This window comes from Balaenoptera physalus, assembly GCF_965194825.1.
Source record: "Balaenoptera physalus genome assembly, chromosome: 1".
Classification (NCBI taxonomy): domain Eukaryota; kingdom Metazoa; phylum Chordata; class Mammalia; order Artiodactyla; family Balaenopteridae; genus Balaenoptera; species Balaenoptera physalus.
This window is the reverse complement of record NC_138882.1, coordinates 167,153,003-167,170,310: the sequence shown is the minus strand read 5'-3', so window position 1 is coordinate 167,170,310 and position 17,308 is coordinate 167,153,003. Positions and strand designations below refer to the sequence as shown.

Here is a 17,308-nt window from a genome sequence, read left to right as displayed (position 1 = left end):
CAGGTGGATTCTTAACCACTGTACCACCAGGGAAGCCCAAGAATAAGTTAATTCTTAAATGGAATCTGTGAGAAGCCTGTCTGAAAATTAATTTCAGAGCAGAGATTGAACAAAAAATAGGTGTGCATAAATGTTAATGACTTCCATATAGTGTAGAACAGGAAGTTATAAACTTTGAGTCTCTCACTCAAAAGAAACACTCCATGTTTTTTTTTTCTTTTTTAAGATAACATTACACCTTGAGGGTAACCAATCCTAACTTTATTTTTCTCTCCCATGTTTCTTGGGCACACATTTTTATACCAAACTTTGTTTGAGGCCTGTGCTAGATAAAGTCTCTCTGTTGCCCAATTGTGTCAGAGTCTGTATGTAAGTAAAATTCTGTTTTATCTTCTCAAACCCCACCCCCACCCCCCAAAAATGAGGGGTCCACTAAATACATCTACCTCAGGAAGTTGCTATCAAGGCCATAGGACCGAGCAGAGACTCTTAGTAAACTCCTACCTTGCGCCCAGAGTCTTTTGATCTGGTTTGCTTAAATCTCAGTTTCAGCTAATTTGGTTCTTTAAAACTTAATCTAGTAAATGGAAACTAAATAATTGGTTCAAAACGAAGAGGCTGTACAACCAAAACAGAGAGAAAATTGAACTGACATAACCCAAATTGAAAAGTGTTAACCAGCTCTGAAGTATTTGTGATAGCTGGAGTTCTGGGCGGATCTGTCTGGACAGATTTCTTCTCCTTATTCTACAGATCATTTGGCATGGTCATCAACTTGGCAAATGAGGGAAAGATATCTTACGCAGGCAATATGTGCTGGGGTAGGTCTAGAGACACTCCATGTGCTGTCCTAATACCTGGAAGATTATTTTGGAGGAATATCTCCACTAGAAAACATGTTTTTATATTTGATTCTAGTCTGACTTCTCTGTTTTTTAGAAACAGATAAATTTGCCACTGGATGTTCAATTTTTAATTCTGGCTTATCTGTTTCATGATTTTTTTCTTTTGTTTTCCCTCTCCTACAAGGAAAGTATACTGTCCAGAGAGTTTGAGAAACCATGCCTTTAAATTAACTTAACTGCTGAGTTCTACAGAATTGGAGAAAATTGGTTGTTTCCTTGTATTTCTCAGACTGTTGTATCCTTTTAAGTGACTTCTCATAAATAAATTTGCAATCTGCAGAGACTCATATTCCTGCATCTGTGCAGTGACTGCGGGTTTTGGATGCAGTATGCCGCAGGGCCCTCACTAGTAATTGGTGACAGAAGCAGCAGTAGCCTCTGAGGATGGGAACATGAATTAAACCCTCCTTAGTGCTGGTGGTGCATCACCTCCCTCAAGTACAGCCATTAAATTGGGTCATATTCAGTTTCATAGCTGCATCTGCCTCTCCCTTCTTTCTTATATTGTTACTATTTTTGAATGAAAAGTGTGAAAGGTAAGTTTGTTTTTTTAAATTGTACTTAAATAGCAACCATTAACAGCCATCAGTATGCTGCATCTTCACTAGTTCCTGTTGTTCTTGGGGTAGATAAAGAACCTGAGCATGGTGGGTAGTAAGTAGTGGGAAACCAATCCCACTTTATCTTCTAAGTGTAAGTTTCTTTCTAAAAATAACATTCTGTTTAGTTGTTAAAACCTGTCACATTTGCATCTGTTTCCAGTTAGGTCTGATATGAGAAGCCCTGCTTATGAACTGAAGGGTTTTTATTCTATATGTAAAGAAAATATTTTTGGAGTTTTCTAGTAATTTTACGTATTTCTAGTTAACTACTTAGGAGTAGTGACTAATTAATGCTCTGTATCATAGTTGACATGACAAGTGGTATCAAAGAACCCCACTGGATTTTCTACACCAACAAATACAGTTTTTGGCTTTTTGATGGAAACAAAGCTCCCTGTCATTGACAAACCTGGCATTTGTGAACATGTAATTTTTACAGGGTTAGGTTACTGTTGAATCCCCACGGGTCTGGAAATGTACCTTTGCTAAATTAGAGTTCTGTATTGTTAAGAAGAACACAACACTAGGCTTTAGGTTGACCTTAAAGATGTGCAAGTGTGGGGCTGTTTTTGTAGTTCCTCTTTGCTATCCTCTTGTGTGTTTCGGTGTCTTATGGTCAGATGGTGCCCTCTTGTGGCACCTGGGTAAGACCTTGTTAAGTCCCTATTTAAGTATTCTTTGGTTTAGACCTGTTGTAACTTTTTTTTTTTACAACCCCAAGTCTCAGTGGAAGCTGAGAAATTAGCCCTGCACAGACAAAGAGAGGTGGAAAGGATGGGGAGTAAGCAGTGTGGGGCCAGAGGATCTGAATAGTTACCTGTCTGGGTACCACAGCATGCAGGGATCACTTCCAGTGACCCAGGGACCTACCTGTAAAATCCTCTGTGCCTGTGAAACTCTAAGTAATTAGTATACTATATTAAAATGGTGTTTGTTTAGTTTACTACATTAAGAACATTTTTATATTCTCTCAGTCACTGTAGAAATACATCTCCATTTAGAATGTGCTACAGTATTAATGAAGCATCTCACTGTCTCATTTGTTAAAGTGATTCTTTATTTTTGTACTTAATGTGGCTATAAGAGTAGAATTAAATATTTAAGTTTGTACCTTTCGTTTGAAAACAACTGAAATTAATTAATTATGATACATAAGAAGAGGGATTTACCTCTTTGTTGGCAGGTTTTTCTTGAGTAAAATTGCTTGTGTCAAAAATTCAAACATTTCTTCCCTCCCCTGCCCCTCTTTCAGTTCTAGGTCTCGTTCCAGATCATATTCTCCAGCTCATAACAGAGAGAGAAATCACCCAAGAGTATATCAGAACCGGGATTTCCGAGGTCACAACAGAGGCTATAGAAGGCCCTATTATTTCCGTGGGCGCAACAGAGGCTTTTATCCATGGGGCCAGTACAACCGAGGAGGCTATGGAAACTACCGCTCAAATTGGCAGAATTACCGGCAAGCATACAGTCCTCGTCGGGGCCGTTCCCGATCCCGGTCCCCAAAGAGAAGGTCCCCTTCACCAAGGTCCAGGAGCCATTCTAGAAACTCCGATAAGTCTTCCTCTGACAGGTCAAGGCGTTCCTCATCCTCTCGTTCTTCCTCCAACCACAGCCGAGTTGAATCTTCTAAGCGCAAGTCTGCAAAGGAGAAAAAGTCTTCTTCCAAGGATAGCCGGCCGTCTCAGGCTGCCGGGGATAACCAGGGAGATGAGGCCAAGGAGCAGCCGTTCTCTGGAGGCACCTCTCAAGACACAAAAGCGTCTGAGAGCTCAAAGCCGTGGCCAGATGCCACCACATACAGTGCTGGTTCTGCATCACGGGCCTCAGCCGTGTCTGAGCTGAGTCCTCGGGAGCGAAGCCCGGCTCTCAAAAGCCCCCTCCAGTCTGTGGTGGTGAGGAGACGGTCACCTCGTCCTAGCCCTGTGCCCAAACCTAGCCCTCCGCTTTCCAGCACATCCCAGATGGGCTCAACTCTGCAGAGTGGTGCTGGGTACCAGGCTGGGACACACCAAGGTCAGTTTGACCATGGCTCGGGGTCCTTGAGTCCATCCAAAAAGAGCCCCATGGGTAAGAGTCCGCCGGCCACTGGCTCCACATATGGCTCATCTCAGAAAGAGGAGGCTGCTGCTCCAGGCGGAGCAGCCTATACAAAGAGGCAAGTGTCTTGTTTCCCATCTGCTTGTTTTTATCTCACCAGGTGGCAGCTTAGTTGTAATGTGATCTGTAGAGCTCTGATTAATGGTAATAAGGTAATCCCATTTCCTCAACTTTTCATTTAGCAAACTTTAAAGCATCACCCAAGGAAACCTTTAGCTTAACTCTAGTTTTCCTGCCTTCCTGAATTTGTATTGCAGCATAAAGTTTCTTTAGACTACTCTGCAGTGATGTTTTCACATTTAAAGTTTGCCTTGGATTCTACCAGTATAAGCTAGAGAACAGTAGAGATTTGTGGATCAGCCATCAAAAAATGTGGTCTTTACCAAAATGAATGGCTGTTGGAGCTGTTAGACCCTCTAGGACCCATCATCTCCTGTGATCGATCTGCGTCAGTCCATCATGGTGAAGAGCTGCACCCTCCCGCCCTCACACCCTCCAGTTGAGGAGACTGGGCAGAATGGGAAAGTCCAAGGCTTAGTCCAGGAAGACCTTGTTTTAAAATCACAAAGTGGGTGTATGTCCCAGTAGAAGCCAACCAGGCTGTGTGTTAGGAGAGGACATAACAGTGTCTCTGTCTTTCTACCCTGGGGGACACGGTGAGTTGGAACTGGAATCTTTTTTATGTGGTTGGATGGATGGGGGTGGCAGAGACATAACAGGGAATTTGTATTGGGACCAGGTTGTTAAGAGGGCCTTACAGAGCAGGTGGTTCCCCTCCTGCCCCCACCTTTTCCTTTTATTAGTATATTCTTTGCTGCCCTGCTGTCCTTTGGTTCTTTTTTGCCATATTAATGCAACTGTAACATGATCAGACTTTTTCCATTCATGGTACAAATGAGACGTTCAGAATCTGTACTTTGCAGCTTTCAGTAAGTCTGCTTTGAAATACAAGTTTTGTTCCTTGCCAGGACTGTGAATCTCATTAGAACACTTGGGCATGAACTCTGCTTTTCCATAAGAATGAGTAGGATGATTTTTGCCCCCTTCCCCAATTAACATGTATTCTGTTTTTATTTGTGTTTGCAGTATATTTCATACTTAGGTCTTCTAGGTGACTTGAAGCAAATTTGAAGTCTCTTTTGAGACTTGTATTTCCAAATGTGAGTTGTATAAAAGCAGAACAGTCCAAGGTTGAACATTCTATGTTAACTTTGCTGAAAGCAGATTTTAAGTGACTGAGTGAAGGTTGGATAAGACCTTAAATTTTTTTTTTCCTAGACCACTTACAGGTAAGTAGGTTTTTGTTTTTCAGTATCCTAAAAATTGCCTTTGCTATTTTCTTTTTGTTTTTGTAATACACAACTCCGTAGACCATATAGTTTTCTCTTAAATGCCAAGTTCATAGATCTGTGAAGAGCAGTTTTTTAGAAATTAATAGAAAGTAACCAAGACTCCTTTCGTAACACTGGAATCCACAAGACATGCTTGTTAGAGAAGCAAAAACCTAAGACCGTTCGCACATGGTGCTAGTTTATTTTAGATCAAGTTGCTTAAGAAGCCTCTTGTGTGTCTCCCTTGTGTTTTCATAACTAGGTATCTAGATGAGCAGAAGACAGAGAATGGAAAGGATAAGGAACAGAAACAAACAAATACTGATAAAGAGAAAATGAAAGAGAAAGGGAGCTTCTCTGATGCGGGCTTGGGTGATACAAAAATGAAATCTGATCCATTTGCTCCCAAAACTGATACTGAGAAGCCTTTTCGGGGTAGCCAGTCTCCTAAAAGGTATAAGCTCCGAGATGACTTTGAGAAGAAGATGGCTGACTTCCACAAGGAGGAGATGGATGATCAAGATAAAGACAAGGCTAAAGGAAGGAAGGAATCTGAGTTTGATGATGAACCCAAATTCATGTCGAAAGTTGTAGCAGGTGCAAACAAAAACCAGGATGAGGAAAAGTCAGGCAAATGGGAGGGCCTGATGTACGCACCTCCAGGGAAGGAAAAGCAAAGAAAAACGGAAGAGTTGGAGGAGGAGTCTTTCTCAGAGAGATCCAAAAAGGAGGATCGGGGAGGACCCAAGAGAACCGAAAGTGGGCACAGGGGATTTGTGCCTGAAAAAAATTTCCGAGTGACTGCTTACAAAGCAGTCCAGGAGAAAAGCTCATCACCTCCCCCGAGAAAGACCTCTGAGAGCCGAGAGAAGCTAGGAGCCAAAGGAGACTTTTCCACGGGGAAGTCTTCCTTTTCCATTACTCGAGAGGCCCAGGTCAATGTCCGGATGGACTCTTTTGATGAGGACCTTGCAAGGTGAGCTGCAGTCCAGCTTGACCCTCAGGGCTTTAGTAGCCTAACCTCTCTCCCTGAGGTCATTCTGGAACGAGGACAGGCCCCTTATGTATTTCCCCGCTGTCTCATTTTCAGTGTGGATACCCTCGTGTCTCTCTGTTTTCAGTGGAGAAGTGTGCATCACTGAGCAGTTATATGTTGGGGGCAGTATCATAGCAGTGGTGAAGCGTCTTTTTAGGCTATAGTGACTGGCTTTTTTGATGCTGGGTCCCCTCTGCTTCTCTCTTGCACGCTATTCATCACATTGTAAGCCCCACCGCCGGCCCCATTCCACCCTTGTCCTGTTGCCTTCCTTAATATGCTTGAGATGTCTTTTGCCTGTGGAGCCATGCAGGATCCATTTTTCCATTCTTAGCTGAGTCACGATATCTGTTATTGCAGGCCTTCATGAAATAATGTAACAGTTTTAAAGTTGGGGCTGGGGGCAGGAGAACTTCAGGAAAGAGTGATGAGGCCCAGGCTGCTTTTTACCTGGTGTAAAAACTGCAAAGCCAATTGGAAGTCTCCTGAACAGCATTCTAGCCACATCCCACTCTTGCTGCATTGTGTTGCTTCACTGAGTGGCCCTGGATGGCCAAACTAGTTGGTCTTTTAAAACACCTTCCTGTTTGTCATCTGTTAAAACCAGCAGAGACCCCCAGAACAGAATCACTGAGGTTTAATGCTTCATCCTACCCATTTGTTCCTATTAGATTCCAATGGGGAAAAGGGAAGAGAGAGATCTTGGATGCCTTTTTCCATAGTTATGGTGCATTGAGGTTACTTTTTACTTTGGTAGGAATTAAAAAAGGAACTTTACAGATAAATTTAACTCTTTTAAAGCACGCTTTTCATTTTTAGGATTTAAATGTTCTGACTTTCTGTGTATCTTGTTACATTGGGCCTCCCTGTGTTTCTTTTTCAGACCCAGTGGCTTACTGGCTCAGGAACGAAAGCTTTGTCGGGATCTAGTTCATAGCAACAAAAAGGAACAGGAATTTCGATCCATTTTCCAGCACATACAGTCAGCTCAGTCTCAGCGGAGCCCTTCAGAACTGTTTGCCCAGCATATAGTGACCATCGTTCACCATGTTAAAGGTGAGTCCAGACCCCAGCCTGCTCAGGCTCCCTTTCCACGTGCTTAGCTTCCTCTCTAACAAGCAGAAGGATGAGTGGGGGCATGAGGGGGAGTCTATCAGGGATCTTTATCTCATTGATAGGGGCCTTTGAAGCTAGGGGCTAGCTTGAAGGAAATTTCTTCCAGGGAGAAGTTTCCATTTTTTAATTACAGAGCTGAACATTATGAAATGCTCATGGTAACCTGTGATCATGAGAATAGGAAAAATCCTTCATGTGAAGGTTTAAATTGCTTGAAAAGGAGGTATGAAAGTTGGCTTTCCCAGCCCCTCTGTCTTTTCCTGTCTAGTAGGTAGAGTCCTCTGGAGGCTTCTTGTAGATCTTGGGATATGGATATCTTCCCCACATTATTTTGCCATCTCCTGGGCAAATGGAGGTGGACAGGCTGGGGAATGTGATGTAGAAGCTGGGTTTGGGCCAGTTACAGGTTCCATCTGAAATTGGAACTCAAGCAGGAGCTGGTGCTCTGAATCAAAGGATAGTAAGCTCTAGCTTCTCTCTTTGTATCCATGTCCTACAGTGGAAATCAGACATTGGATTTTGTCTGAACCAGCCATTTTTCCTTCTTCTTTCTAATATGTTTTTTATATGGACTTGACTACTTTAGTCACATCTCTGTGGTTGCAGGTCCAAGCACACGAGTTGAATGTTGGGTGTGCCTTTGATAGCCTGATATGTTTTTCTTTGACTCCCCACAGAGCATCACTTTGGGTCCTCGGGAATGACATTGCATGAACGCTTTACTAAATACCTAAAGAGAGGAAGCGAGCAGGAGGCAGCTAAAAACAAGAAAAGCCCAGAGATTCACAGGTGAGGACCTCAGCCTTACACTAGAGGCGATCATAAAAGTCTGCTCATCAGATAATAAACTCGTCTTGTTTTTGCAACTTGTTAGTTGCATTATCAGCAGAATTTAAGGTAATGCCCTCCACACTCTAGGATAGTGGTGGTTTGTAGTGGAAAGGGTATGCTTTGATGACTATAAGTTTCTCACTTTGGGCCTGAGGAAAACAGCCCTTTTGGTATAAATGAACCCTTGTATTGGGAGCTGGCAGACAGTAACCCAAGATCACTGTGAGCTTTCTTTACATAGAGTAGATGTTGTTTCTTTAAGCAACCCATGTATTTCATATATTAGTCCTTCCTTTGGAAGAATTTGCAGCAGGTGGGAGAGCTTATAGGATTATGTCAAAGTGTTTTAAAAGCCCAGAGGTTTAAACATTCGGTTGTGGGAGTCTATTCATTCAGCAAATAGGGACTTTGTCTAGAAACAAAGTTGGTCTTTAATTATTTAATAGTCAGCTCTTGAACCTTTGCAGTAGGTAGGAGGATGATGTTTGCACAACAGTCTTGGATTTAGGGTCTTTTGGGATTTATGTCATGCCAGGCAGTTGTTTCTCACTTAGACCTCATCCTATTGGTGAATAATGGGCCATTATATTTTACTTTATTGTATTTATTTTTATTGTATTTTTTTTAAAGATTAAATTTTATTTTTTTGGCTGCGTTGGGTCTTCATTGCTGCGCGCGGGCTTTCTCTACTTGTGGCGAGCGGGGGCTACTCTTCACTTCAGTGCGCAGGCTTCTCCTTGCAGTGGTTTCTCTTGTTGTGGAGCACGGGCTCTAAGCATGCGGGCTTCAGTAGTTGTGGCTCATGGGCTCTAAGCACGCAGGCTTCAGTAGTTGCAGCACATGGGCTCGGTGATTGTGGCTCATGGGCTCTAGAGCGCAGGCTCAGTAGTTGTGGCGCATGGGCTTAGTTGCTTCGTGGCATCTTCCCGGACCAGGGATCGAACCCGTGTCCCCTGAGTTGGCAGGTGGATTCTTATCCGCTGTGCCACCAGGGAAGTCCCAAGGGCCATTATATTTTAATTCCCAAGATGAAAACTGCTTTTTGAAGTTAGCAGGGCATAGATAATCTTGATGTGAATTTGAAATTATAGGCACGGCTGTAGGTGAGTCTATTTTCCTGGCTGTAATGGTACTGGGTGGAATAAGATGTTTTTTCTGTTTGAGTTTGGAAAGTTGGGAGAGAGAGAGAGTGTGTGTGTGTGTATGTGTTGTGCATGCACACACGCGCATGCACATCTATGGGGGAGAGTGTAAGTATATAAGCAAACAACATAAGTGTAATAAAAAGGAATGCCTATGATTTGCACCACTCTACTTACGAACTGAGGTGCTATAGTCACACTATGGAATGTTAAACAATTTTTGTGTTTTCAATTTTAGGAGGATAGACATTTCCCCCAGTACATTCAGAAAACATGGTTTGGCTCATGACGAAATGAAAAGTCCCCGGGAACCTGGCTACAAGGTGAACTGTTGCTTTGATCAGTAATTCCAACAAAATGAGTGCGTTGGGCATGAACTTGACAGAAATGTGTTTGTTTAAATTACTCTCTACTTAAGTTTGTGTTTTTCTTTTAAGGATGGGCATAATTCTAAAAATGAACTACAAAGGGTTAATTTTTATTAAATGTATCAACAACCTTTGTGAAGTGGTTAGAATATGGTAAATGACCCCAAAGTCTATTGAGGTGAGCTTGAGAAAAAAAGAGAGGAGTTTTGGAACAAGTGCCCATGATGAGAGAAGAAACTTTTTGTGATATTTTTCTGCTTGTAAGTATTATCAAATCAACTATATACATGCACTATTTCCAACCATGATTTCAAAAAGACATGCATGTCAGAGAAGAGTGAAATATTCATATCTTAACTTAGTAGACTGTTTTAAGCAGCTAGTCCAGATTTTTTTCTAACATTGTACCATATCTATCATCTGTCGATTACTGTTACTTTAAAGCTAAACATTGCTTTGATAGCCCAGCTACATTTGTAATGATGTGCACGTAAACACTGTTATTAAGAGGTTAAAGCTTGTGTGCAGTCTTTTACTATGAGGTACTAGATTTGGGTTCTTAAAAATCTTAGTATTTCTTGACCACCATTCCCATATAGAGTTGTAACTTAAAATTAGAGATGGCTCTTCCGATGCTGCTGAAACCTTTTCTAAAAATAGTAATTTTCAAGTTTTCCAAGTAAATTTGTCTTGTTGGTTGAATGTAATGAGAGGCACTCTTGCACAATCTCTCTTCTCTCCCATCCCCCTTTTCTTTTTCTCCAAGTACCCACCGGCTTGGCAGTAACCATGTGAAATGCAAGGTTTTGAAACATCAGAAGAGATTCCGTCCTCTCTGCCCCACATAGCCTACTCATTAGAGGTCCTGTGGGCACTGCCTAAGGGAGCTGCAGCTGCGTTTTTCTTCTCTTTTTGTCTTTGGAGGGTACAGAGGCCCCATTCCCTCTGTCAAAAGAAAACCATGTGATAAAATAAACCAACTTACTACCTACCACTCCTGTTAATTAAATTATTTCAACAAAAAGCTTAGTTGTTTGTATAAGTAAAATGTTAATGCTAAGTGAACTACTCATCACTTCCTCTTTTTAGGGAGGTTTTTGTTGCGGTTTTTTTTTTTTGGCTGCACTGTGTAGCTTGTGGGATCTTAGTTCCTGGACCCAGGGATTGAACCTGGGCCCTCAGCAGTGAAAGCATGGAGTCTTAACCACTAGACCTCCAGGGAAGTCCCTAGGGAGGTTTTACTTCCATGAGACAAATCTTAGTGTATAATGTGCCTGAAACCACATTGCACCTCTGCTCACTGAGATTCTAAAGAGCTGTCGAAAGCCCTTGGCATGATAGTTTGGGGTAGAAGGCTGCTGTTGTTGCTGGGCTCATGCTGTATCTGCAACATACATACCCTGATAGGTTACACTTCCTAGAAAGTTAGCAAAAAAGGTTTTCTTTTTCTCTTTTCTTCTTTCCTTCCTCCCTCCCTTCCTTTTTTTAAAATAAACTTTGACTTGGTATTGCCACATTATGAATTTATTATGGTTTTTGATATGCCTTTTCTAGAGAAATTTAATACAACTAAACATTTTGGAAGGCTGCTTGAGTCTCCCATTGTCTGTCATTGGACTCAGTACTGAGAGAGAATTCCAAGTAGAGGATAGGCCCAGGGCAGCTGCCACAGTGTAGGTAGGGGAAGATAACAGCATTTCCATTCTTGGTGGTGACTAAGCCTGAGCCAGCCTAACCAACACCTTCCAGAGTTGATTTTGGCCTTCTCAACTTGTCGGCTAGCCAGAGTCTTTACTGGGCCACAGAGGGAAACAGCAAAGTGAGGTGCGTGTACGTGTGTGTGTAGCATATGCGGAAGGTCGTCATCATTATTTTAGAGAACTGGTTTGGGCTCTGTAGGGATCCTCATGAAGCGACTTCTGTGGAACATCCTGTATCCCTCCCGAGCTTGGGCGAGGTGCCTCACATTCCCAGTGCTTCCTCTGCACCACTCCATTGGAGTAGAAGCCACAGTTTGTGGGGTGGTTGAGTTGGTAGCCCTGAATCCCCAAAACCTTAATTTTGATTTCTCTTTTGGCAGGCTGAGGGAAAATACAAAGATGATCCTGTTGATCTCCGCCTTGATATTGAACGTCGTAAAAAACATAAAGAGAGAGATCTTAAACGAGGTAAATCAAGAGAATCAGTGGATTCCCGAGACTCAAGCCACTCGAGGGAAAGATCAGCTGAGAAAACAGAGAAAACTCATAAAGGATCAAAGAAGCAGAAGTACGTAAGCCCCTGTCTGTCACCTCATTCAGACTCCTGAGTGGATTTCTTTGTCTGCCCACCATTAGGCTATATGGCAGACCCTCCAAGTCAGAGAACTTGGGGTTAGGAACGATGACCACTTGTACAGTTTCTTTTTTTTAACTGTCAATTAAGGTCCCTAGATTGAAAATAGAACTTTAGCATGAAAGTAGGCATGATCCTTGTTTAAAGGAGGCCTCCTGGGAGATGGGCAGTTAATTTGGCTCTAGGGACAGTGTGGAAAATCATAGGGGAATTCCTTTTGCATTTGTTTTGTCCACGTTCTTTGACATGCCCTTTCTCATCACAAATCTTCTTGGGAAGGTTATGTTTTAGAAATGGCTCAAAGTTGTTGTCAGGTAATAATACTGTTTGGTCAGAGAAACAGGGTGGAACTAGATAGGACAAGATTGTTGATCTTAAATGCCTTTTAAACTGGTTTCACAGACACTTCCAAGAGAGGTGTTACAAATATTCTTTAAACAAAGGTAAGCATTGTTGAACTTCATAAGGCAGCATTTATGCCAAGGTTTTGTCTCTGTTTACATTTTTGAATGTTCCATGACTTTTCAATCATGTCTCGTTAAAGGTAGCACAGTTGAAACCCCACACCTTCCTGTAAGAACCTACACCACTTCTGTGTTTTTGAACTTTAGCTGGCAAGCACTTTCATATCCATTTTCTGGTAACAATCCTTTGAGATAAGTTGGACAGTTAGTAGCTACCTGTTTTGCCCATTTGAAAGATAAAGAAGTAAGCTCAGAACGATTTGTCTAAGATCACACAGTAACAACTGACATCAAAACTCAGATCTTCTGTTCCACTTTGTCTACCCTTCCACTCAGTTACTTACACATTATGAGCCTTAGCAGCTTTCAGGGCTGCCCACAGATAAAAATCTGATAATCCTCAACAGGGAATCTAGGTGGGGGTATAGTAGTCTTCAACACTGTCACTGGTGGAAAGGGAGCAGAAAGAACCCCTCAAGCATTTCAGGGTTGGACTTGGATGACTGATCCTGATTTCTTTCCCTGGGACACATGCCTCTACCTCTGACTTGTTGTGTAACCTTGACCAAGTCTCTTGCAACCGTAGTATTTTGTGACTGGGGAAAGAAGAAAAATGATAATTATGTCACTTTTCATTGTATATCACACTTCAGTTTAGAAGAACTTTTTCTCATATGACTGAAGAATGGCTCACCCAAGATCACACAACTAATAAACGGCAGTGTTGGGACTCAAATATGGGGCTTTCTGGAGTCTTATGTTTGAAAACCTCTTGAAATGACACTGATTTCTAGGAGTCAAACATTTGAGTTATAAGAATCCTATGACAATAACTTAGATTTCCCCCTTTTTAAGAGTAAATGCTGGAAGGCGCTAGTAGGATTCAAACATGTAAGTCTTTGATCTTCTCGAATGTTTGGGGGTGGGCTGGGGGGTTGCAAGGTACTTTCCATAGTGGAGGAGGGCAGTGATCGGTTACTGACACAGGCTGGCTTCTCCCTGTAAGTCCTCCTCTACTCCTGGGAGCCAGCCTTTCTGCCACCTTAGACGTGGTTGGTGCCCTTCTCCAGCACCACATGGCAGGACTGGCCCCGACCTCTAGTACACAGACCGTGACTCATCATATTAGTCTGATTTACCCTGGTCTGTAATTTCCTCCAGATGAAGGGAAGGATGGGAAATAACTCTGGGAAGAGTTGGACAGATCCTATGCTTAATAATAAAAGCTGTTTGAGCTCACTGGAAAGTGGGAGGTGGTTTGTGGAGTAGTGGTATAATTAGTCGGAGCCAGGTTTGAATACAGGTCTACTCAGCTCTGTCACCTGAACTTCCTATCTATAAAATGAGGGAAATAATACTGAATGATCATAATTGCCATTTACTATATGCCTGCTGTGTCAGTGTAGAGTTTTGTTTTTTTTTTTAAACATTGTTTTTTTCTTTTTTTTTAACTTTTTGGGTTTATTTATTTATTTATTCATCCATCTATGGCTGTGTTGGGTCTTCGTTTCTGTGCGAGGGCTTTCTCTAGTTGCGGCAAGTGGGGGCCACTCTTCATTGCGGTGTGCGGGCCTCTCTTGTTGCGGAGTACAGGCTCCAGACGCGCAGGCTCAGTAATTGTGGCTCACGGGCCTAGTTGCTCCGCGGCATGTGGGATCTTCCCAGACCAGGGCTCGAACACGTGTCCCCTGCGTTGGCAGGCAGATTCTCAACCACTGCGCCACCAGGGAAGCCCCCAGTGTAGAGTTTTTAAGCACATTGTTTTTTCAGTCTTTAGAGCACTGTCCCAAGACAGGTAGTGTTCTTCTTATGAGAAATAAAACTAATGTAAAGCCGAAACAGATGGTAATATATAAAGCCTGTCCTGGTACCAGATACTCCGTGACTTTCAATACAGTGTTAGGGTCCTTCTGCCTTTCTGATTCGTGCACATGTATTAGACTGAGCTGCCAGAGGCCACAGACTATCTTTTGTTCCTCCTTCTGTGTATGTGCCATGTTCATCACAGGCTCGGACATAGATGTGTCACTCAGCATGACTGACAGAATTGGGAGGAAGCTCCCCAGGTTCCCTGGGTGTGTATGTTGGGGGTGAGTTCGTTTTTCAGGTTACTAGCCTTCAGTGTTTTCATCACAGACACACTCCTGATTGCCCTGTGCTGCTTATCCATGAACCCCCAGCCAAAGGCTGTACCCTAGAGGCTTACTGATCTCCCTGCCTCTTCTGTTTTCAAAGGAAGCACCGGAGAGCACGAGACCGGTCCAGGTCATCATCCTCTTCCTCCCAGTCATCCCACTCCTACAAAGCGGAAGAATACACTGAAGAGACCGAGGAGAGAGAGGAGAGTACCACGGGCTTTGACAAATCAAGACTGGGGACCAAAGACTTCGTGGGTCCAAGTGACAGAGGAGGCAGAGCTCGAGGGACCTTTGTAAGACCCTGCCCCCTCTCCCTTTCTCTAAGCCCTTACTCCCACCAATTCTAATTATGTTATTATCAGAATACTTAGTTTGTTGCCTTTGATACAAGTAATTCAGTCTAAAGACCCTAGAATCTGTGGTTTCCCAATCCCCAGGCTTTCCATTTTTAGTGTTTTTGTTTGTTTTTTTCCTGTTCATAATCACTTAGCCAGAAAGTCTCTTAGGGCTTCTCTTCCGAACTTCCTCACTTGTCTTGACTCCTGTTGTATGTAGGGAGGCCCTTATGCCGTTTTGTCCTCTGTCTAGACTGTAGACTTGAGATGAATGTAAAGGGAATGACTAGAAACCAGTTGACCAGCATATTGACTGGAGGACAGTTGTCTGTTTTGTGCCAGAAAAGTGTTTGAATAGAAGGCAAGGAATTGTTTTTCTCCATTCCTTACATGGCCCCTTTGTTCCTTTCCCCCGTTTATTGCCACAGCAATTTCGAGCCAGAGGAAGAGGCTGGGGCAGAGGCAACTACTCTGGTAACAACAGCAGCAGCAGCAACAACGATTTTCAGAAGAGAAACCGGGAGGAGGAATGGGACCCCGAGTACACACCCAAAAGCAAGAAGTATTACTTGGTATGTGTCTGGGGACAACCAGGAAGGGCCAGGGGGCCTTTGGCACACACAGTAGCTGATAACGAGGCCTTAATTGGTCTGTCCAGAACTGTGATTAAATATGTGTGCAGGCGCTGCACTGGGTACATGCGTACTTGTGGGATGGCGTAGTGCTGGCAAGATGAGTTTTCTCTAGAGAGGTAGTCCTGACCTTGAGAGCGCTATCTAAGACGTTTATGGATTCCAGGGTAAGCGGGAAAGGTTGCTCTTGCCTTTTTATTTTATTTTTTTTATTTTATTTTATTTTTTTAATTATTATTTATTTATTTATTTATTTGTCTGTGCTGGGTCTTCGTTTCTGTGCGAGGGCTTCCTCTAGTTGCGGCGAGCGGGGGCCACTCTTCATCGCGGTGCGCGGGCCTCTCACTATCGCGGCCTCTCTTGTTGCGGAGCACAGGCTCCAGACGCGCAGGCTCAGTAATTGTGGCTCACGGGCCCAGTTGCTCCGTGGCATGTGGGATCTTCCCAGACCAGGGCTCGAACCCGTGTGCCCTGCATTGGCAGGCAGATTCTCAACCACTGCGCCACCAGGGAAGCCCGCTCTTGCCTTTTTAGTCTGTGAAATTGTTTTACTGCTCACCCACCCTAACCTAAGCCTCCCTCCAGCCTTTATGCAAGGGATAGAACCATAACCTTCCCCTGAGGCTGCAGTTCCACCCTATTGCTCCCCAGCACAAGATTGACAGGAAAGACAGCTCAGGATCTCTTTTTGAGGAAGGGGACCTGCCTCCAAAATGAAACGCTACTGGGGCTTCTCTCTTCTAAGCTGTTGGTCATTGTCAGGCACCAGGCCCCATCTGAGCCTCTCTGCCTCTCAGGTTAGGGCTCTTCTAAGCTGAATTACCTGGCCAGTGAGAGAGCTCTTTTGGCTTTGCTCAACAGCAGGCTCAGATCCAAGCAGACGTGACTCTTGAGTGTTGTAACCAAGGTCAACTTGCAGCTGAGTCTCTTCATCACACTTGAGGACTGGCATGGAAACAGGAAGCTGGGAAACAGGTTGCTGTGTAAATCACTGTGCATAGCCAACTTCACTTTTCTAGGGCTGCTGGTAGCTACTTTGGGACTCCTAGAGGACCCTTGAACCTATATCTAGGGAAATGTTGCCTGGGCCCAGAATAGGTACTGGAGTGGGGCTGCTTAAGGGAAGGATTAAAGGCCACACAAAGCCCCTTTCCCTACCCCATCTGTCCCCTGAAGGAGCATTGCCAGCCTGATACATTTAGGCTAGTGAATAAGCAGCTGGCCCTTTAGCTGAGCTAACCCCTCAGGGGCCTAAGGCACTACTTATGTGGGCGGAGGGTTTAGACTCTTTGAAGCCATGGGGCTGATGAGGTAACAGTGACTTTTCAAAATGCTTTGTCAGTCGTTCTTTTTCATTGGGTCCCTTCTTCTCTTCTCATGTGATCATCAGACCAGGGATTGTTTGAGTTGTAGGTTTTGTTTTTTCTACTCTGCCACACTGCCTCCTTGCATAAAACTAAAGAGGGGAGGGATACAAGACAGGAGGCTGGGTTCTGGTCCTGCCTTTGCCAATAACTGGTCTGAGACCATGAGCAGATCATTTTCCCTTGGTCTCACGGCCTGTTCTTGGCTGAGGGGGAGGGTTGGGGAGAGCTAGAGTCCCAACTATGTGTGTGTTCTGTGTTGCTTCATCTCTTAGCTTCCTGACAACTCAGATCATAGCTTCACATTTAGGGGTGATTTGCTTTCTCAAACCCACCCTTTGAGAGACAGTGTTCTAAATCATATGGAGTTACTTAAAGTTCCTCTGCCTGTTTTCCCATTTGTGTAGTGGAGGGTGATAATGATAGGGTAGGGTAGATGTGAGGATTAAATGAGATAATGCAGGAAAAGGTCTTTGAAGATTTTATCATCATCATCATTATTATAATGCCTAAACTACTGCCTTAGAATTCAAGGAACCCAACTGAATATTCTCTTAGATCTGAATCAGTAGCATTTTTAGAGTGGGGGACAGGGCATAGGTTCATTTGA

At 43.5% G+C, this 17,308-nt stretch overlaps 1 protein-coding gene across 3 annotated transcripts in view; it reads left to right on the top strand.

Moving 5' to 3' along the window:
* The window catches only part of THRAP3 (thyroid hormone receptor associated protein 3), a 72,627-nt gene that overhangs the window by 53,650 nt on the left and 1,669 nt on the right, over positions 1-17,308 (top strand). For all 3 annotated transcript variants that reach the window (XM_082415576.1, XM_082415577.1, XM_082415578.1), the window contains 8 exons: positions 2,760-3,665; positions 5,201-5,914; positions 6,858-7,030; positions 7,768-7,879; positions 9,302-9,386; positions 11,512-11,699; positions 14,465-14,660; positions 15,131-15,274. In XM_082415576.1, coding sequence (XP_082271702.1) covers positions 2,760-3,665; positions 5,201-5,914; positions 6,858-7,030; positions 7,768-7,879; positions 9,302-9,386; positions 11,512-11,699; positions 14,465-14,660; positions 15,131-15,274 — 2,518 coding nt within the window. The remainder of the gene's footprint in view (positions 1-2,759; positions 3,666-5,200; positions 5,915-6,857; positions 7,031-7,767; positions 7,880-9,301; positions 9,387-11,511; positions 11,700-14,464; positions 14,661-15,130; positions 15,275-17,308) is intronic.